General features: G+C 49.4%; 1 protein-coding gene across 1 annotated transcript in view; it reads left to right on the forward strand.

The window, feature by feature from the left end:
- Window positions 1-22,184, forward strand: part of SMOC2 (SPARC related modular calcium binding 2) — a 124,509-nt gene that overhangs the window by 34,690 nt on the left and 67,635 nt on the right. Inside the window, exons 2-4 of the mRNA XM_084777464.1 lie at window positions 5,294-5,465; window positions 18,125-18,231; window positions 19,262-19,361. Of these exons, the coding sequence (XP_084633590.1) occupies window positions 5,294-5,465; window positions 18,125-18,231; window positions 19,262-19,361 (379 nt within the window). The remainder of the gene's footprint in view (window positions 1-5,293; window positions 5,466-18,124; window positions 18,232-19,261; window positions 19,362-22,184) is intronic.

Here is a 22,184-nt window from a genome sequence, read left to right on the forward strand (position 1 = left end):
TCAGCTTCTTTTAGTAGGTTCCTTGCACAGGGGACCAAGCAGAAGAGGTGACATTTTCTTAGAGCCCCAACTCCACCCACGGATCCGAGCAACCTGTCTGGCCACTGGGCCTTTTCCTTAGTGATGACATAACTGGAAGTTTTAGGACAAGAGCCCTGGTTCCAGCAGTCCCGATATGCTGGGCTTGGTCTCACCCATCACAGCATGACAATGAGAGAACAGGGGACTCACTCAATATGGCCACGCTGAGAAAGGGTGGGTAGGTGAAGGTGCTGGTGACCCCCATGTTTACCTCCAGGGGACTGACGTGAGGCGACTGGGTATTCATAATCAAGTATCTCTGGCCAAGGTGTGGTCCTGTCTGTTGTGTGTCTGTCACTGTCTCAACTACTCTCAGCCCTGCAGGGTGGCCCGAAAGGGGGGACGAGCCGGTTCTCAGGATACGGCCATTTCTGATCCATGTGGGGCCTTCTCTCATGGACAATCACTAGTGTTGGGTGTGTTTGTGTTGTCTTTCCCGACAGACTATGACCATCTGGGGATGAAAGGCATCTCAAGAGGAAAGGTTAAACACATCTCTGTGCTTTCATGCAAAGTGAAGGAGACAGACACACAAAAGCAAGGCGTAGATGGTAGGCTTTCCTCCCGCTGTTCGCTTCCTTGTGAGCCCAACTGCGGAGTCCGTGCTTTTGAGCAGAAGTATAATCTAAGTGCCTGTTTCAGTGGGTCATGGGTTTAACCCGGAGCTGCTCACTCACGAGCTGCTTCCCAAGTAAGGCCCCAAGTGGGAGCTCACTTGGTCCCTGTGGTCCCAGGGAGCTCTGGCTCGTGGGACTCAGGAAAACATTCATGCTACTAAAGAACCGTGAGGAACATGTTTCCCCAGGAAGCAAAAATGGGTGAGCGTAGGCAGAGATGTGTGATGGGGTTTGGGGGTGCAGAGAAGGAATGAGATCTTCAGTAGCACAAAGGGCTGGAGGGAGGAATGGACACTGATTGGCCTCGGTCCAGAGGTCAGAGAGCCCTTGGCTGTTCCGGGGCTGATTCACATTGCAACTCTCTACAATACAAAGATGGAGGGGGCCGGAGAGATGGTTGAGAGCAGTGCCTGCTCTTCCAGAGGATCCAGGCTCAGTTCCCACTTAACCCACATGACAGCTCACACCTGCCTGTACTCCAGTTCCGGGGGATCTGCAACCCTCACACAGACTTATGTACAAACACCAATGCAAATAAAAATAAAAATAAATTGTAAAATATAAAAATGGCTTGGGCCCTTGTGAGATCTCATGGTACCACCTTCTTTTTGGGGATAGTCTCTCTCTCTCTCCAGGCATGTGGGAGTGGGGGCTTTTCTGAGCTAAGGACATGCAGTCTGTTTCCTGTTGGGTTCCATAGTCCCAGTCCTTGCCAGATGATTTCAGTGTATAGCACATGGTCTGCACTGAGGTTGGCTCTTGGCAATTCCATCTCGCTATCCACTCTGCAGCCCGTGCTCTGCAGCGAGTGCTTTAGTGCAATCTGCTGTGGCTGCTCTGAGATGAGCAGTGAAACGGATCCCATTATCAGGAACGCAGTGTGTTTGAAATCCTGAAAAGCTGGGGAGAATGGAGGCCGTGTCTTGGAGGTGGTGGTTGAACTGCTCCAGAGAGTACTGAGACCATCAGATTAGGGCCTGTAGTCCAGGCCGACCTTGAACTCCTGTGCAGTAGGCGATGACCTTGACTTCTGATTGTCCCATTTCCATTTCCTGGGTGCCTATTATAGGCGTGCACCGCCTTGTCCAGTTTTATGTGTCACTTGGGATCAAACCCAGGGCTTTGTTCGAGCTGGGCAGTTCCCTTCAACTGTGCTACATTCCCAGCCCCAGAAGTACTATATCCTAAAGGCCTGACATGGCATTAGCACATCAGTGCCACTGCTGGAGGAGGTACACAGAGCGTCATGCTGTGGGTCTGTCTGCAGGTGCCTCTCAGAGTTCCGTTTCCTAGGGGACAGCCTGGGGTCCCCACTCCTATACTCTACCCTGTCTGTATGGAACCAGAGGCTGGGGTGCTGGTGAGCTGCAATCCCACACCCTGAGCTTCAGTTACTGATGCTGCCACCACTCCCTGAGAGATTGGTGCTGTGGCTCTCTACACCTGTTTCCATCAGCTGCTGGAGGAAGCCTCTCAGGAGGCAGTTATGCTAGGCTGCTGTCTGGAGTCACAGCAGACTGTCACTAATAGTGCCAGGGGTTGGCTCTCTCCCTCAAGTTGGGCCAGTCATTGGTTGGCCATCCCCTCAGTCTCTGCTCCATCTTTACACTTCTTGTAGGCAGGACAGATAGATTTTGTGTCTAAGGTTTTGTGGATGGGTTGGTGTAAGGAGCATGAAGTGGCCACCTCCTGTAGCCAGGCGGGACTTCCTGTGGAGGGAGGGGACACCAACCCATTGACTTTTAGAAACACAGACCGTAGTGGTGGCTAACAGAATTTCATACAGGAACTGTGGACAATAAGCAAAGGCACTTGTTTGCATCATTGGAGAAGGCAGGGGTGAGAAAGAGGTGAGAAGAAAAGTTCAGGGGCATGAGGAAGAGATATGTAGAGCAAAAGGGGCACCCTGACCCATTTCTGAGCCCAGCTGTAGGCTCCTGACCACACGCTCAAGCAGCTGAGAGAATTATAAGAAATGTCAGGTCATAGTACCCCCAAATAGGCATGTCCGATGTGTCTTTGTGTCTATAAATATGTAAACAAGGTTTTATGTCCACTAAACAAATAACAAAATAGTGAAATCAGTGGAGGGAGGGAGGAAGATGGGGGGAGGGAGGAAGATAGGTGAGGGAGGGAGGGAGGGAGGGAGAGAGAGGGGGGTGCGGCGGGGGGTGGTGGTGAAGGCTTGGATGTCTTTGATGCCGCCTGCTCTGTATAGGCTCTGGAGATCTTGAGGAATGTGGGAGGGCTGGGGTTTAGCCACAGCGCCTGCATCCCGGGCAGCCTACCTTTACTCCTCATGCACAGTGACGTCTTTCCCATCCTTGGTCCTGGGGGAGTGACCTCTAGCCCTAGTCTCTCCCTGTCCACCTGTCTGCCAATGTCCCCTAAGTTACTCCAACTACCCCGGGGCAGAGCCCAGCTTCTGTTTTCCTTGCCGGAGTCTTCCTACATCTTTCTAACACGTTCTTAAAAGACTTACCACCCCTCTTCACCTAATTTAGCTCTTTTACTGCATACTCCCAGTCCTTGACCTGGAAAAAAAAAACCACACATGGAAGGGTTGCCTGGCGCTCACATAGTATAGTGATATTTATATGAGTGTTGGAAGGAAGTCACAGTGGACATGTGTATTAAAAGAATAAAATCTAGCTACGTGATTGGTAGGGCTCCTTGCCAATGAGTTCTTCTTGTCTGGTCAAGATAATTTCCAGAACGCAATCATGTGTTATGTTTATGGTGATCTTTAGGAGGTGGGTGCTGTTTTGTCCCCTCCGTTTCACACACATAGAGGCTGTGAGGGCCCAGGGCATGATGCAGTGTCCCACTTCTGAAGCTAACACCCATCCTTCATTTTAGACACAGGTGTCTTCCTGGTCCTCACATTCCATCTAGTCCTGTGACTCATGACATGCTTCTCTTAGGTTTCAAGTGTCTACAGATGTGACTGAGAGGCAGTGATGTACAGAGGCTTTCTTCCTGGGGCGTTGAACCTGGGCCCCGAACTGGAAGGCTTCGGCTCTCACAGCTGGGCTCTGCATCTGCTCCCCACACCCACGTTGTCCTTAGAGGAGGAGTAAGAACGGTCCATGTCCCTATCTTCATGGGGACCACTTCCCCTGGGGACAGTGTATGACTGATGTGAGGACACAGAGTTAGAGACAATGCTCATTAAGGCCAGGCTTTATGATACAGCTTTGTCCATAGACTCCAGGCTGCACAGTAGAGCTCAGGCCCAGGCAAGTGTCTTCCCCAGCTCCTGAAAATTTGGTAGCTTTCCATTTGTCCTCAAAGTGGCCAGCACCATCTTCCCTTTAAGTCCTGTCCCCTGGTGGCATCTTGTCTAAGGCTCTGGGCCTAAATGAAAAGAGGGGCCTTGGCTTCACGGGTGAGACGCTGCGTCAGGTGAGATGCTCACAAGCAGAGGGAGGGCTGTGGGTCAGCCTGCACTTGCCTCTGGCTCAGTGCACTACAAGTGAGGACAAGGCCTGGGGCAAGAACAGGAGGCCAGGACACTTGATTCCTTGTCCAAGGAGGATGGGCGGGGCCAGAAGCACCTGGGTGGAGATTTCCCTAGGAGTCCTAGTGAATTCAAGGATGTGAGCGAGGAATAGAAGGGGTGAAGTTCTGGGAAATTTGTTGCCTGGGAATTAAATCGTACAAAATGGTCCTGTGGGTGAGCTCCATTGTTCCTACAGAGAGGGCCTCAGTGCTGTGACTCATGTGAGAACTTGTGAGAAGGTTGGTCCCTTAGATTCCACTTTCCCTGCAGTGGGGTGGGTGGGATGGGGGGACGTGTGGGATGCAGCAGCTTCTCAACTGTGGGAACCAAACGTTCATTCAGCAGACACTTGTCGGAAAGCGATAACTTTCAAAACATAAGAATAAAAACTCTAAGATGAAGTGATGTATCCCGACAGCCTCGGAACTTGGAAGGAGAAGGAGTAGGGGAATTAGGGGGCTCAAAGCCATCCCTGACTCCGTAGCAAGTTTGAGGACACCCTGGGCTACACAACACCCTGACGCAGAAAAGCAACAACAACAACAACAACAACAACAACAACAACAACACCAAAACAAGAGTCAGTAACCTGGCTCACTGGGGCATACACAGATGTATTCTGACAATGGAGCCATCTTAAAAGGAAGGCTGACCTTCCGATTCCTACAGGGGGAACTCCTGACATTAGCGACTTCCAGAGATATGAGAAGACATTGGCCTGGAGTGAATTAGTAAAAGGACTATAAGCAACAACAACAACAACCACAGATTCTTAAGAGGAAGGCAGAGTAGGCGAGCCCCTCCCTCAGGTTCCTAAGTGGAAGGTGAGGGAGAACTCCCACCCCTCACAAAGGGCTGCCTGTGTCTTCCCCTCAGACCTTAGGCATGGCCCTGTGGTCGGCTATTATCTGTTTGTGAAACGGATGGCTTTCAATTTTGAAGGCAATTGACTCGATGTTTCTGTCAAGCATGAGCCCAGAGTGGCCGTTATTTCTTTGGAGTCTGCTCCTTGGCTGCTTCGTGTTCCTGTGGAGCACGTCGCCTTCCCAACAGAAATTCTTTAAATTTCTCTTGCTTCTCTCTCTCCCTCAAGTTCTTGAGAGTTGATCAAGACAAAGACAGAGACTGCAGCCTGGACTGCCCAAGCTCCTCCCAGAAGCCGCTCTGTGCCTCTGACGGGAGGACCTTCCTGTCCAGATGTGAGTTCCAGCGGGCCAAGTGCAAAGATCCGCAGCTGGAGATTGCCCACCGTGGGAACTGCAAAGGTGAGCGGTGGTGGTCGTGGCTGGAAGGGAGTGCTGTGTGGTGAGGGCGTGGCTAATCTACTTCACACTCAACAGCTTGATGGATTCTAAATTGGTAATTACTTTTCACAGTATGTGAGGAGTAATGTTTATGAATTAAAAAAAAAAAGATTTATTTGTTATGAATACAGTGCTCTGCCTGCTTGTACACATGCAGGCCAGAAGAGGGCATCAGATCACACTATAGGTGGTTGGGAGCCACCATGTGGTTGCTGGGAATTGACCTCTGGGGGGAGCAGTCTCGGCCCTTAACCTCTGAGCCATTTCTAAGTAATGATTTTTGAGATGGTGCTTTATGTAGCCCAGGATAGCCTGGGACTTACTATGTAGCAAAGGCTGGCTTTGAACTTCTGATACTTGTGCTTCTGCTTCCAGAGTACTGGGATTAAACATGGGCACAGCCACACCTAGTTCATGGTCTTCTGGGGACCGAATGCCAGGCCTCCTTCATGGCAGGCAAGGCAGACTCTAACTGAACCATCTCCAGTCACAAAGCAGTCATTTTTACAAATCGTCTGATGCTCCCAGAGTGTTTCATCTTGTCGTAAAACAGATTTATCACAAGTGCTCCAGGTTTGTTTGTTTTCCCCTAAGAGTGCTCTAAAAATTGTTACCAGCTCTTTTTCCTCTTCAGTGAGTGAGGTCACTTTGTCGTGGACTTTGCCCTTGGACTTCTCAGTCTTCTGATTCTCAGCTAGATTCGGAGTTAGAGCTTAGAGCTTCCCACAGTAATGAGAGGTTCAGCTTAGCAGCAAGCACACAGCTCTTTAGGAGGGGATTTACTTTCTCCAAATCTCTGGGAAACAAGACCACACAGTCTAAAGTGGCCTTGTGAAGATGTGTGTTGATGAGCCTTGACAATCCTCCCATCTAAACAACCCAACCACATCAACCGCCACCAGGGCCATGCCTCTGCCTGCAATTAACCAAGTTGCCAAACTGTTTACTCTTTCTGTCAGATTGCACGGTTCTACCAGGCAGACTTGGGTCATTGTTGCAGGTAATGCAGACCAACTGCTCTTTTGCCCAGAGGTTCTCCCACTGACAAGATCAGATGTCTGTATTCTGGCCAGGCGTGGCAGAGCACACCTGCAATCCCAGCACTTGGGACTCTAAGGCAGGAGAAGCCTAAGTTCGAGGCCCGCCCCGGCCACTTAGTGAGATCTTGCCTCAAGATAACATGAAAAGTGAAAAGAGGGCTGTGAGGTAGCATGCTTGCCTAGCATGGATGAAGTCCCAGGTTTGGTACCTGGAACTAGGGCCAGTCATGATGGACCATGCTTACAACCCTAGTTCTTGGCAGGGTGAATCTACGATGGCACTGAGTTCGAGGACAGTCTAGCTGCACTGGGAGGCCCTGTCTCATAAAAGACAAAAACAACCCAATACCATAACAAAATACTCTGTACTGCAAAAAACAAAATAACCCATAACCCAGTGATGATCATCTGACTTTCTTAGTGGTTATGAGGAAAAGAGGACAGTTAGAATAAATGTCATTTGCAAATGACATTCCCCTCCCCAAACATCAATTCCTGTTCATTGAAAAAACCAAAACAAAACAAAACTAAATAGCTTCTTGGCTCTCACCCACCGACACTGCATACTTCATATTGTTACTTTGGCCTATCGCCCTTCATCTCTGGCTGCTGAATTTTCTCAGGGGAAACATGAATGAGAAAAATCTAATTTTTATTTATTGTGAAACATATAAGCAGTCACACACATTCTTCTGCAAACATGTTCTTGCGTCCCATGGACATGCAGTCATGCACATGGATGCGGGTGCGCACGCGCGCACGTGCACGTGTGTGCGCACACACACACACACACACACACACACACACACACACACACACACACTCAGTGCATTCAGGCGGGCAGTGGTGGGTGTCTCTGTTTTAACTGATGCCACACTTTTCTGCTTCATTCAAACCGAGTCTCACATCAGGTCCTGCCGTTTGCCCAGGGCTGATGGCTTTGGTGAGTTGCTGCTTCCTTCTCCCTGGAAGACTCCTTCAACAGTGCTCAGTGCTCTCAGAGAGCCTTTCATGAGGGTTCCAATCAGCTCTGCCTCGCAGTCCCTTAAGAGTGAGGCCCCATGGACACCACAGGAACCTGTTTCCTCCTAGCACCCTGTTGGTTGAGAGTGAGCAGCCTCCTCTCTCTGTCCTGAGAGCTCTCACACTGTTTTCATCTGGGTTCGGACACGGATGCTGTTGGCCTATCCCTTCTGAGGTGGCATCGGGACGAGACACGGAGCCCTGTGCTGGTGTTCTGAGTTGCACTTAGGCTGTGCCCCTTGGTGCCACATCACAGTCTGGACTCCAAAGTTCTCCTCCACCTCCTAATGCCAAAACACTAAGCATCGCTGGCTTCCCATTAAAGAGTGAACGCAGCTGCTTATTATAGGAATCAAATATTTATTTCAGGAATACATTTTGAACTCAAGGAGTCACGTGTATGGTTCCACTCTGGCAATTCCAGCTACAGATCACTCTTCCCAGAATATTCTCATTCATTTTAATAGACAGTGTGGCTGCAACAGTGTCCTTGGCTGTAAAGGGTCCCATGCAGGCATGGTGCCGGAGGCTGTGGACAGTAGTCCACACCTGGCTCCACGTCCTCCCCTCATTGAGCACCAATCAAACATTTAAGGGAAATGTAGATGTAATTTTATGTCTTGACTGTTGCTATCTCAGCTATATGTACAGAAGGAAAAAGGAGAAATGAAAAACTTCTTAAAATATCAGGATGTAATCCTGATAGAAGCTTCTAGAAGCAACGGCCTAGGAGCTCTCAGCTTTCAAAAATGATCCCCTGTGGGAAGCAGTGGCGGTCATATGGCTCCACAAAGCCTCGCGTCTTTTGTTCCTGCTTCCTGCCACATTCTCTTGGATGACCCCAGCTAGGCAACCTGCTGATGGACCACAAGGAAGTGGTCAGACTGAGCAGCTGCTGCCCTGGTTGCTAGGGACCAGCAATGGGGTGAGAAGTGTGATGAAGGCCAGGGAGTCTTATGAGCTCAAGGGTAGAAAAATGACAATGGAGGGGGGCCCTCCTGTCCCCAGTCTGAGCTAGCTCCTCAGGGCTTGGACTTCCACTGACTCTGGTTGCAATTTGATTTCTTTGTGACAGGACTCACCTTGAAGTGTACTGAGATGACCTCCCAGGGTGTCCTTGGTCATTACTATTTGCAGGCAGCCTCCTTTTTCTGGATAATTTTCTTGGTAGAGTTCTCACCCCCTCATGGCTGGGGTCGGGGCTGGGGGGTGGGAGCTGGGGGCTGGGGGATGAGGGTGGGGGCTGGGGGGTGGGGGTGGGGGCTGGGGGGTGGGGGCTGGGGGCTGGGGGGTGAGGGTGGGGGCTGGGGGGTGGGGTTGGGGGCTGGGGAGGACTTGAAATCTCTGAAAACATAATGGGGAGACATAGTTAAATGTGACACCCCTTCAAAGCAAGCGGAACTTAAATAGAAAGGATTACAATAAAAATGCCACAGGTCCAGCAACATTCTGAGTCATGCTTGGGAGGGGGGGTGCTGTAGCCGGCCCAGGCAGTAAACGCAGAGCTGGGTAGGAGGGTACCCTCCACATCAGATCCTTCCAGACAGGTGGGCATCACACAACCCTGGCACACTGGGGTACAGGTGGGACCCCAAGAGGCTCTGGCTTGCTCCCATCTATGATGAGTGAATTTTATCTGCTGGGGTATACCTTCACCTAGGACCTGGCTCATAGTGTGAGTAAGGAGTCAACACAGGGGATGGGATTTTTGCCTAGGGTGGCTTACAGCACCAGGCATTGCTGATCTGGTCCCTAATGTCCAGTGAGCAACTCCTCCTGCCCTGACTATGAACCCTGAGAGAGATGGCTTATGGGAGTGGACCCCTGCTGGAGAGATGGCTCCGTGGTTAAAGAAATGGACCCCATGCCATGAGACCCACGCACAGCGTTGGCCGCCGGGTGAATCATGTCACAACCGACAATCTCCCTCCTTTCTCAAAGACTACAAATGCTGTAAGGTCTACAAGACCCATGTAAGCCCTGCTCCCCTGAGCTAGACAAAGAGGCAGGAAATCAGGCTTCTCCACATTGCCCTTTAAGAAGCCCAAGTGTCTGCCCAGCCTTCCCTACGTTCTGCTGCTGTGGCAGCTGGCCACGCTCTAGAGCGTTCAGCTACAGCTGGCATCTGTAGTTTGAGGCCATTTTTACATATTTTGTGGGTGACAGATTTGTGGGCCTGTCTCTTTTGCATGCGCTGGTTTGGAAACAACAATTAAAATATTTTTATTTTATTCCGCATTTAATTAAATAGAATTAAAATGTTGAATGTGTCTCATGTCGTGATTTGACATCGACCCTGACTGGAATTGCAGTGGTTTAGACGGATGGATTTTTCTCATGTTTTCATAGAAATTTGTGGAGTTTGTGTTTTCAGAATTCAGCAAACATATTAATATTTTTTTTTCTTTTGATCTGGGACCAGCATGGCTGCTTTCCTCTTCAACAAAATCTCTGGAACTGAATTAAAAAAAAAATAAAAGGAAAGGAAAGGAAAGAAGAAAAGAAAGCAAAAGGTCACATGCCAGGAAGGCTTGGACTTATTTTGAGATTTCTGGGAACAAAATTATAATAGAGTTCTGAAAACAGCTCCCTTAACGGTTTCTAGACCAAAAGCACAAAATGGACGCATGTGGGGAGACTCAGATGCTTAGTTGTCAGTCCGGTCCTCCTGTGCCCACCACCCGTCGATACTGGGGTCCCTGACGTAGGAGAGATATAAACACTGGCTGCTGGGGAGGGGCCTGAGGTGCCTGAACTCACAGGGTGGTCTCCTGACCCCACGACAGGAATGAGCCGAGGTTGCAGAGTTCTCACTACGACAGGACAGGCCACAGCGGCCTCAGCATCGTTATCCAGCAGAGATAAAAGATTGACTTTGGAGCCTCCACCCGAGCTCAGCTCTCCAGCTGTTTGAGACCCTCAAGTTGGGAGACCCAGAGCTGGGGTGTGTGTGCAGGAGTCAGGCTCCCTCCATGGTGGGGTGGAGAACGCATCTGTCTCCCTCCTCCAAGACAAACTGTAAGAGCACAGGGGCCCCCAGAGTTCGTCCGTCTGAAGGCTGCCTTTTACTGATGGGCAACTAGCAAACTGGAAACTGGTCACAAGCTCCAACATCCACCCATTTCTCTGTACATAGCCATGATCCCACCTTTGAAGACAAACCTATGTGAGTGGTAAACACTGGGGCATGCTGGGAAGCGTAGAGCCTCACGGAGGCCTGTGTTGAGAGGTGTGCTCTCCACTCCACTATGGAAGGACCCATGGGAATGCTTGGATGGTTCTGATGGCTGCTGCAGCGAGGGGTGGGCCCACCTGCCTTCCATAGAGGAAACTAGCTGCTCATGAGAGCTCTCTGTGCAGGGTGAGGGCACATGCATGTACATATGTGCAAATGTGATCGTGTGATGGCACACAGGTGCAAATGTGAGCACACACAAGTACACGCGTGAGCATGCAGGTATGAGCATGCGTGCAGAGTGTGGATATTTTGAAGGTGAGGGTGTGCCTGGCATTTCTTTGTTCCCATGGATACAGTCCTCAGAGACAGCAGCTCTGTCCTAGGATTCCCCTGGCCCTGCCTGCTTTTCTCTCGCTGCAGCCCCACCCACATCCAGCTCAGCTTCCATTGCTGCTCTGTTGTCCTAGACTTGAGAAGTCACCCCTGGGCTTTCATCCCCTTCCCAGCCAAGCCGTGGTCAGGAACACAAGCAAAAGCTGTGGCATATTAAGTTGGAAACAGCCCCTCCTGTTTGTGACCTCGGGGTGCAGCTTCCATGGGGAGGGAGCCCTCGTGTGCAGGCTCTCCCTCCGGGGGTGTTGACAGTCAGCTTCCACCATGAAGAGCCTGGTGACTGCATCTGTTGTGAGGTGCCGGGAGGGATATGGTTCCTTGTGGTAGAGGTGGTGATGGTCAGATGCCTCTTGTTTGCGCGTCGTAGAAGCAGCCTCTGTCTTTGGCACATGGCGATTGCTATGCCAGCACTTCCTGCTTGTATACTTTGTGTTATACCTTGTGTGTGTAGGATGAAATTTTTGCTTCTGTTTCTCTATTTCTATAATCACACTTTTTTGTTGTTGTTGCATGAAGTTAAAATGACTTACTATTCTGTTATCAGTGGAGGACAAGCTGTTTTAGCTGATTGCTGCTCGAGTAGCAGTGATCTGCTGGGGGAAGGTGCTCTGACTGACTGGCCTTCTGTTCCCACCACAGCTGCCCCCTACCCCTGCCCCCACGATATGGACAACAAGTGTGTTTTCAAAGGTCACTGCAGCATCGTCTCCCCCCTCCCCCCCCCAGTCTGGCCCTAAATTACAAGTGGGTGAAATGTAAGCACTACAGCTTTGAAACATAGCGTCTGCCCTTATTTGAGGCAACGGACATCAAAGGCAGGGCTCTCTTAGCCTGTCATTTCTGTGGCCACTACACGGAGCCACAGGCAATAGTAGCGAATACTCTTCCTGACCCTAGAAAGTTCACATGGCCTTTACAGTCACCATGGCAACCGAGTGGGTGACATATAGACTCAGACCTGTGCCCTTGCCTGTCACACCAATTCCATGTTTGGTCTGCCTGCTCTGCCCCACGCTAGAAGGCACTGAGGCATTCACCCAGCGCCTCCACCAGGAGCTGCCTCTGCACAGGACACCTGTTAGAGACCATCCCGGTTGTCTCTGTCAACTTGACACAAGCTAGAATTATCTGGGAAGAGGAACCTCGGTTGAGAAAAATGTCTTCATGATATTGCCTGTAGTCAAGTCTGTGGGGGCACTTTCTTGATTAGTAATTTCTTTGGGAAGGCCTAGCTCCTTGTGGGAGGTGCCACACCGGGCAGGTGGTTCTGGGCTCTATAAGAAGGCAGACTGAGCTAGGCGAGGAAAGGAAGCCAGCACCCTTCCATGGCCTCAGCTTCAGTTTCTACCTCCAGGTTCCTGCTTGAGTGCACGTCCTGGCTTCCCCAGTGTTGGGCTGTGGCGTGGAAGTAGACGCCAAATCAACCCTTCACTCTCCAAGCTGCTCTTGCTCACTGCATTCCTCACAGCAATAGGAGTCTCAGCGTGGGGAGGGGTGAACAGAGCCTTGGGAATGTTGCTCTCCACGTGCTCCCTGAAGGATGTGCCCACTGAGCCCAGAGACCACGGACTGCCCTTCACACAATCTTCCTGAAAGTGCCCTGTGACAGCTCCTCTGCAACGTCTTCTTGCTAAGATTCCTTGAAGGAAGGCATCTGGCAAAGCCATCTCTTCCAGTAACTGCATGGTTCTGTTTTGAGTGGCTTCACTGAGATAGGAAATTAATTCCTTCCTACTTTAAAAAAAAAAAAAAAAACAAAACGGCAGGAGTAACTATAGTAAACCATTAGCTCATTGTTTCACAGGAAGCAGCGCCGTTCCTGGGTTAACATAAATTCATATAGAAACAATCCTGTGATTCCCACTGGGATCTATTTTACTCTTCAATTGAGATCGGAAAAAAAAGTGTTTCCAGAATATATTAGTATTAATCAACAATTTATCAAAAACGTCTGTTTGGATATTGTTAGTGGCGCCTTGCTGTTTTATTTGTAAAGTCTTGGCTCTCCCGGGCCAAAGCAAAAGATCTCCAAAATGTTTAACTAAATTTGCATCAAAGATACTTACAATGAGGTGATTAAATTATTAACAAATTTATTTAATTAGAATTTTCTTATGCGCATGTGTCTGTGAGAATGTATTTGTGTATGTGGGTGTCTGAGTATATGGGGTGTGTGTGTGTGTGTGTGTGTACCAATAGAAGCCAGAAGACAGCATTGGATCCCCTAGAGCTGGAGTTACAGTCAGTTGTGAGCTGCCCAATGTGGGTGCTGTGAACTGATCTTGGGCCAGAGAGAAGGGCAGACAGTGCTCTTTTTTTTTTTTTTTTTGGTTTTCCAAGACAAGGTTTCTCTGTGTACCTTGGCTGTCTTGGACTTGTTCTGTAGACCAAGCTGGCCTCGAACTCACAGCGATCCACCTGCCTCTGCATCCTGTGTGCGGGGATTAATGGCGTGCGCCACCATGCCTGGCTTAGACAGTGCTCTTAACTGCTGAGCTCTCTCTCCAGCCCTAATGAGAATATTCAAATTGTAATTTCTAGTCAAATGGCATTTTCCTATGACATAGAAATTAACCATAGCTTTAAACGCAGTGAGGGCCATGTTCACTAAGATGGTTATGGCAGTTTAAAAGAAGAGATAAATATCAGCAAGGCTATAGGTGAGGCGTTGTGACCCTCATCTGTCAATGGGACGGGAAGCAGATCAGCCACTGTGGAAACCCATCAGAAGCTCCCACACTAGTGACAAAGTCACTTGTGACACAGCAATTCAATCTTGTGGTTAATTTAGAAGTATGGCCTAATAATATTTATTATTATCCCTATAACTATTATGGCAGTATTTTCTAACCGAATAACAATCAATGGAAACACTTTAAAATATCCTTGGTTCATGTGGGGCAGGGCAGATATTAATCCCCTAAACCACCTCCCATAATGGGGCAGGTATCCCATGCCTTCTGCTTCTAATAATTTCTTTGAGTTGCCTCCCATCCATAATCCCAAATACTTGCTAATTATCATCATGTGGGGCAAATCTCCATCCACGCCAGCCATGTGCTTCTTCCTCCCCCTCCCCCATGGCAGCCTTCCCCACCTCTCTCCTCCTCAGGTCCCCTCCCATCTCTTCTGGTCTCTGCCCTCAAAGCCCATGAGCCTTAGCCACGCCCATCCCATTTGCCCTGCCCAGGTGGGTTGGCTTTTTATTGGTCAAATGGGGACAAGGTTTTAGGCAAGGTCACAGACATTCTGGGGTATTGAGTCTGCTCATCTGGGCAGCAACCGGACCAACCTCCAACATCTCTACCCCTATGTTTAAACCTAGAGGACATGAAAGCAGACACGCAGAGATGACCTGCACATATTCAATGTGCTGTGCCCACAGCGGCCACAAGATGGGATCAGCCAGAGTCTGTCAGTGGGTGACTGTGGGCGAGCCGATCAGGAAACACCGGTCCGCGCTGTGCTGAGATAGGATGGGTGTACGGTTTGCCATACAGCATGTCCAGATAGGCAGCTCCATAGAAGTAGAAAGAGACTGGGGTAGATCGGCCTCTGTGCACTGGATGTGGGATCCTTTTGGGGTGACGGCAGTGTCCTGGAGGCAGCAGAGTACTGTGGTCACCCAGCATCAGGGATGCAGTAAATGCCAGTGACTGAACTGGAAAATGGCTGACGGGGAGTTTTTACTCTCCGTTCAGAGGCATCACAGCAATATTTACTTTGCTTAGGTTTTGAGCACTTACTATTCAAACAGAAACAAAAGGCCCAGAGAAAACTATCTCAGCGAGGCCCCTGAGCCAGGGGACTGTTTGTTTTCCAAAGCATCTGCATAGGTGTAAAGAATAAAACACTAATACATATTTGACCCCAGTAACATGAAGCCCTGCTCAAAGAATCTTCCTACCCTATTCTTTCAAGATTGGCTGAAAGTTCAGGTTTGGAAAAATATAATGTTCAAGGTGTGTGCACGATTTTGATGTCTTTGGTCTGTGTGGCTGTACACATGAGGGACATAATAGTGTAGGGTCAGAGAAAGAATACCAGGAGATGTTGCCATTCAGAGTGCAGATGTCCTCAAGACCCTGCCTCTTGGGGGGTGGGTGGACTCCCCGGTGGAGAGAGGCATGGCAGGCAGGTGGCCTTGGCCACCAGGGCATGACGGTTATCTGACACTTGGATTTCACAGATTTTTATGCTGCTGTTGTCATTGTGTCCTATGACAGACTAGCCCGGGCCGTGCCAGCTGTGAGCTTGGAAAAAGAATCCCATTACACAGATTTAAGTTTGAGAATGGCTTGAACAGAGGGGAGGGCTTGAATAGGGTGATGTGAAGTCTTTAAAGAAGTTCAAGCCGAGGATGAAACCCACAAGTTGTTTGGAAAATTATGCTCTTCAGGAATGCGCCATGCTGGCTCAAATCTTAGGAATTTCTTATCTTTTCCCTAGCTGAGGCGCCACAGGTGAACCTTATATCAACTCTTCTTTTAGATGGCCACAGCTTATTCTTTTTTTTTTAATTTAATTTTTTTTAAACTTAAAAAAAAAGTGAGGTGGTCACTTTACCTCCTCTTCCTCATCTCCTCCTGGCCCCCACCCTCCCTCTCCCTTCCCTATGCCCCTCCCCTAGTTTTCAGAGCGGGGGAGCCCTCCTCCCCTACAAACTGACTCCAGCCTATTAAGGTTTCATCAAGACAGCCTGCATCCTCTTCCTTGGCCACAGGTTGTTCTATAATAATAATAATAATAATAATAATAATAATAATAATAATAATAATAATAATGGTAAGCCACCAGCAAATTTATGGTTTCTGTTCAGTGAACACAGACTTCACCGAAAACGTGTTGGCTGAAAGAGACGACTCAGTAAAATGGTACCTCAGAATCCTGAAGGCCTGAGTTCAATTCCCAGCATGCACATAAGGAGCTGGAAAGAGTAGCACATCTCTGGGGCTTGCTGGCCCACCTAGGCAAATACTTGAGTTCCAGGTTCTGTGAGAGACCCTATTTCCAAGGTAGGAAGTTTATGTAGACCTCTGGCCTGCACACGAACATGTACATGCAAAAGTATGCCCTCAGACCCCTTCTCTCTCTCTCTTTTACACACACACACACACACACACACACACACACACACACACACACACACACACATACACACAAATTAAACTACATGCTAGGAGCACCAGATGTCAGACCAGAGACCACGACGGTTGGAGGCTGGAGCAGTGGAGGGTGCTTCTCAGATGTGCAAGTCTATGGCAACTGTACAGTGTGTCTGATGTGCCAACGACACAAGAAAGACCCCGACACAGTCCAGGAGACCCTCAGCAAGCTTTGCCCCCAAAGTTCCTGCAGAGTCACCCGAGTCCCCAGAGCAGCTGAATGCATCTGATCACTATGACAGGGACAACGTAGAGAAGAGGAAAGGACAGCTTAGGACGAGGTGCCCATCAGAGGCGAGAGGCTGCAGTGCTCCTGATCTGGAGACGGGAAGGTTGGCAACTGATACTTCTCCAGGGTTAAACTCAGCGTGGTGATGTGATGGTCAGATTGAAGAAGGCTGGGGCTTGCTGAGCTGCTGTCCCCAGAATGTGTGCACAGGGAGGCAGACCTTACAGTGGGTTTTTTGTTTTTGTATTTTGTGGATGTGCCTCTGCAGCATCATAAGATGGGTCATGGTTAGTTTTAGATCCATACTCAAAGCCTCCTTGATGGCATCTGAGATGAGCCAGGAATTCGCCTGTGATTCGCAGACACCTTCACGGTCCTGTCTGGTCAACAGAAGAGAAAAAAAAATTTGCTCTCTCTGTGTGAGGACTTAACTCATCGATTTTCTGTGTTCACATGTGTGGATACATTTTCCCTAGAGGGAATCAAATATACTTTCAATTGTTAAAATTCCATTACTTTATTTATTTGCATGTATGTCTATCTGTCTATCATCGATCTACCTTCTATGTATCTATCTACCATCTCTCTCTCTATCTATTATCTATCTATCTATCTATCATCTATCTATCATCTATCTATCTATCTATCTATCTATCTATCTATCTATCTATCTATCTATCTATCGTCTGTCTGTCTAACTGTGTCTTTCTGTGCAGCGTATACATGCACACATGCCACAGTGCTAGAGTGGAGGTCAGAGGACACCTTATAAGAGTTGGTTTTTCCTTCCATCACGAAGGTCCAGGGAGTTGAACTTAGGCCAACAAGTTTGCTGCATGTGCCTTTGCCCACTGAGCCATCTCGCTGGCTCACCATGTACTTTTTGTATCCATGTGGGGGATTGAGGCCAGGGCCTGGTGCAGAGTGGCAGCATTTTGCCACTGAGCTCCTTGCCTAGCCTGGTTGGTTGTTTTTGAAGTTCCCGAGTTTTAGCAGGCGTTAAGTCCCTGGAGTCCTGATGCATCATCATCTCACTAAATAAATCACTGAAACACCCACTGTGAGATGTTTAGCTTTTTACCATCAGGTCTCCCTGACAGTTTGAAACCGCCTTTGAGATCCTAGAGTCCAAGATGCAGAGGGAACAGGTGAGTCTCGACTCCCTCTGAAGGTGGCCTCAGCTCCACCAGGTGTTAGGCTACAGTGAAATATCAGGCCCCAAACCTGTAAGTTAGTTACCTCTGATTGGATTGAACTGTGTCTTCTGGGCTTCCATCTGCATCCGCGTGCCCCCTGGGGCCCTGGCACAGCCTACCTCTAGTTTTTAGGAAGCCAGAATTACCTGTTTCCCACAGACACATTCAGGCAGTGTTCCCAGCCTCCAGTTCCCGTCTATACAGTGTAGGGAATGAAACATACTCTCCCTAGCTCTGTGGGACCGAGAGGGAGGCACCTGCTGCGCTGGGCAGCCCTGTCGGCTCAGTGCTCGGCTCAGTGCTTTCGGAGCAGCTCGTGCTGTGCTTGTCTCTCAGAACGCCATCTGTTGTCCCCCGCTGCTCCCCTGTAACTGCTTTGCTGTGGTCTATCCGCAGACGTATCCAGGTGTGTGGCTGAGCGGAAGTACACCCAGGAGCAGGCCCGGAAGGAGTTCCAGCAAGTGTTTATCCCAGAATGCAATGATGACGGCACCTATAGTCAGGTGATTTCACGCTGCTGGGAGAGGCTACGCCTGGACCATTGGGGTTGAGGTGCCAGGGACAGGGGTGAAAGGGAAGGATCCAGAGCTGTTGGGCAGGAAACGGTCATTGTGTTTCTGAGATGCCAGCCTCAGGAGCCTCCCAGTCTAACTAGTTACTCGAGGGAACGTTTCAGACCCCAGCTGGCACAGGTGTCTACACCACCGCTCTGGTGTCTGCAGCTTGTGCCACATGAATAGGGCACGAGGCAGTTCTCTCAGAAAGGCCCATTAACCCCGGTCAACTGGCTGAGCTCTGCGTTTGCCTCGTTCATAATAAGCCTCATGACTCAGCCACCCACCGAGTCCACAGTTGGATGCTGCTCCATCGAGTCATGACTTGCCTACGGTCACGCTGTTGGCCAGACTCTGTCAAAAATAGCTTGGTTCTTACCTGAGAGAGTCAGTGCTGTGACTGAGGGCTGCCAGAAGTACTCCGCCAGTACAGTAGGTTCTGGGAGTCGGGCGGGGGCAGTAAAAGCATTCTTCAGTCCACATGCATCATCTCATGTGAAGTGAGAGTCCGCATGCCTCAGCAAAGTCAGGTGACATTTGGGAGATGAGGGGAGAGAAGATGGCATGGGGTGGTGCTGGCACTCCTGGATGTCCCCTAGGCTGTAGTCTCCTGAAGGTCCGGCGGAGGGCTCTGGGGAAACCGAGAAGCACTGCAGAGAGACACCTGCCTCTTCTCCCTGAGTCAGCCTCTGGCTCCCTGGAAGATACTGGGGACTGGCTTCCCCACGTGTGACAGGAGGGTGTGATGGGGGCGGAGGGGGGGGTGCTTGAGAGTCTCTGCGGCAGGGACCAGCCCTCGCTGCCATCAGTAATGTATTTGGTTCCTTTTTCTCCATACATCTGTGGCGGAGCTCAGAGTACGGCTTCCACCGAGCAGCCAAACACAGCACCCGAGAGTCTCGGCTCTCCTCAGGCCTCTGAGGTGACTCTGCAGGAGAGTTGGGAGTGCTTAGCTCACCTTCCTGTCCCTTCTCTGCAGGTCCAGTGCCACAGCTACACGGGATACTGTTGGTGTGTTACCCCAAATGGAAGGCCAATCAGTGGCACCGCGGTGGCCCACAAGACACCCAGGTGCCCCGGTAAGTCTGACTGACGCCTGCCTCACAGGAACTTCTCTCTGTTTCTCTTGGTCATCTTACTCATAGTTCCTCACAAATCAAAAGGACATTTAGAGAGTGGGTGTGGGGGCAGGGTGGGATGAGCTCACTATGGGCCACGCCACATAGACCTGAAGTGAAAGCAAGGAATTTTGTTTCCGTGCTGTGGCAGGGGACAGCTCACCCTAGGGACACACTGGGCTTGAGTTATTTGAAATTATAACCACACAGGCTCGAGTCACCAGCTTGAATGACCCATTGTTTCCTTTGGCCAAAAACAGCAAAAGGTCTTGGTTTTATATATATATGTATGAGTTTTCAAAGGGAAAGTGGACCATTCCTCATGGTTCAGTTTCCAGACATTTATGTGTGATGTTTTATTACTCAGACAGGCCTGGATGTACTGGAAGTAACAAGGCTGGCCGGCTCACAGTCTATAAAATGGTCCCTTTTCCATTAATATCTTACCAAAAAAGGTTATACATGATTCAGATAATTTTTTTTTATGTGAAAATGGTCTCAAGCCGGGGCCTGACTAACTTGCTGGGGAGACTGTCTGACGAAGCTGAAAGGTCCTGTCATCGAAATTTCTGGGTTTTAATATGAAAATAGGCAAACCTATCAGTGGTTAGCAACATAAGACATACAGTTACCCAAGTCATTTAAGGGCTAAAATGTTAGTGTCTGGATTTAACTGTCAGACTTGTTTTATACTTAAGGGTCAGGCACTGCCTGTTGAGATTCTGTGTGTTATTGTGACCCAGGCAGGATCTGGATACTGGTCAGAGCTCGCTTGCTGTGGCCTCCTTGGTACTGTGTGACAAATCCTATATTTTGGTGACTGTTCCTCTCTGAAACCCACATGCTGTATGCCATGTAGACTGGAAATACATTTGTTTTATTTCAAAATTGTTTTGCCATTGAAACCTACATAGTGCTATTTTTTTCCCCACGAGCTAATGTTTACATTGAGTAGTTCCTATACAGATGTGTGGAGGAAAATGACAGGAAGGGGGTGGGGGGATGGGGACAGCCTTGTGGCTCTGTTTTCATCCGAGTGGCATTGTGTGCAAGCTGCTCTCCTGGGAGAAAGCAGAGGGCATGGCAGCTCCCATGATCCTAGCCATACGGTTAGGAAAGCTGAGTTCTGTGTGAAGGAGTGTCCTCAGAGCTGTGTGCGAAACTGTTGGGTGCTTCACCTGCCGGAACACCCTTTGCTTCTGGAATAGACTGTACCAGCTTTCCCACCTGGTGCCAGTGATGTGTGACTGTGTGCAAATTCCCCGTTGTCTTTGTCTGCACTGACAGTACAGATGGGAGAATATTCTGGCCCATTGCTTAAAACCCTAAGTGTGTGTAGTGCTTGGATAAGAAAGAAGGCAACGATATGATGAAAGTTTACGCCCAGTAGAGTGGCCCTCGCCTGTAATCCTAGCACTCTGGAGGCAGAGGCAGGAGATGGGGACTTATATAAACAAAAGGCCCTGCTTGGGCAGGACAGGGGTCTTTGGGATGGCTGACCCCCCATTGAGGGAGAGAGTGGTTTGTGTGTCCTGTGGTTGACTGGCTGTTCCCTCCCTCATCAATTAGGTTGGTGCCTTTCCCACCAGGTTGTAATGACTGATGTGTCTGCGGCTCCCACAGAGCGGCACGCTAAGCTTTCGCTCTGCAAACCCATGGGATGAGAGGACTGTAATTATTTTCCTAACATTTTGGGAAACATCATCAGGCTGCACGGAGCAACTAAGGGATTTTTGAAATTCGAGAGAGAGAGAGAGAGAGAGAGAGAGCTGAAGGGGGAACTGAGCACCCCACTCTCACCCCACAGCGACAGAATCAACAGTGTACTTCTACATAATCTGATGGACTAGTTCCTGTGTGATGACACAGCCCGATGGAGAAGTGGGGAAGTGGGTGTTGCTTTACATTAGTCTGGGTGTGATAGCAGGCTACAGTGGCCCTGAGTTGGTCCGCAAACCCCAAGGAGCTTGTGCTTTGAATAGGCCCATGCCATCTGCGGCCAGATGGACAGTAAAGTGCTGTGTATTGTCCTACATAAGTCACCTGCTAAACTCAGGTAAATCTTCAGAATTCAGTACATGTCTTCTGCCTTCAAATCCACGCCCAATTTACCATATATGTATACTCCATAAAACCAGAATTCAGAAACTAGGTTAGAAATGAACAGAAGACTATGTATGTGTTTGAATGTGTGTATATGCATGTATGTGCATGTTTACATGTGGGTGTGTGTACGTGTAGTTATTTACATGGCACGTGTGTGTGTGTGTGTGTATACGTGGTGTACGTGTACATGCATGTATATGTATGTGTGAATGTGTGTATGTGTGCATGCATGTGTATGAATTTGTGTCTGTGTGTGCTGATTAGGGCCATGTGTAAACATGCTCTGTGGCAGCCAGGTGGACATAAGGGTGGATGTCCCCTCTAGGTTTGTGCCCAATGGCATGGCCCCAAGCTATTCCCAATGTCCTTCCACCCTTAGTTGCCCTGGGTGAGCATGAACAGTCATTTTACAATTGTATGTTGAAGCCATGGATGCAGAGTCTGTCAGTTCTGAAGTGGTCAAACAGTAGCATTTTCTAGAGGATGTCCTTGAGTCATGGTGCCAGGGTAGCACCCAGTACCCAGGCCTGGAGACAGAGAAACACAGCAGATGACTCTGTGATGAGCTGGTGAGGACAGGACAACAGACCATCCATGGCAGTGTGAAAGCCAGTCACTAAAGGCCCAGCTCTTTCCTTCTGGGAATGGACTCTGGAGAAACACATACGTGGCAGGCCT

This window comes from Acomys minous (assembly GCF_964271855.1).
Source record: "Acomys minous genome assembly, chromosome: 3".
Classification (NCBI taxonomy): Eukaryota; Metazoa; Chordata; class Mammalia; order Rodentia; family Muridae; genus Acomys; species Acomys minous.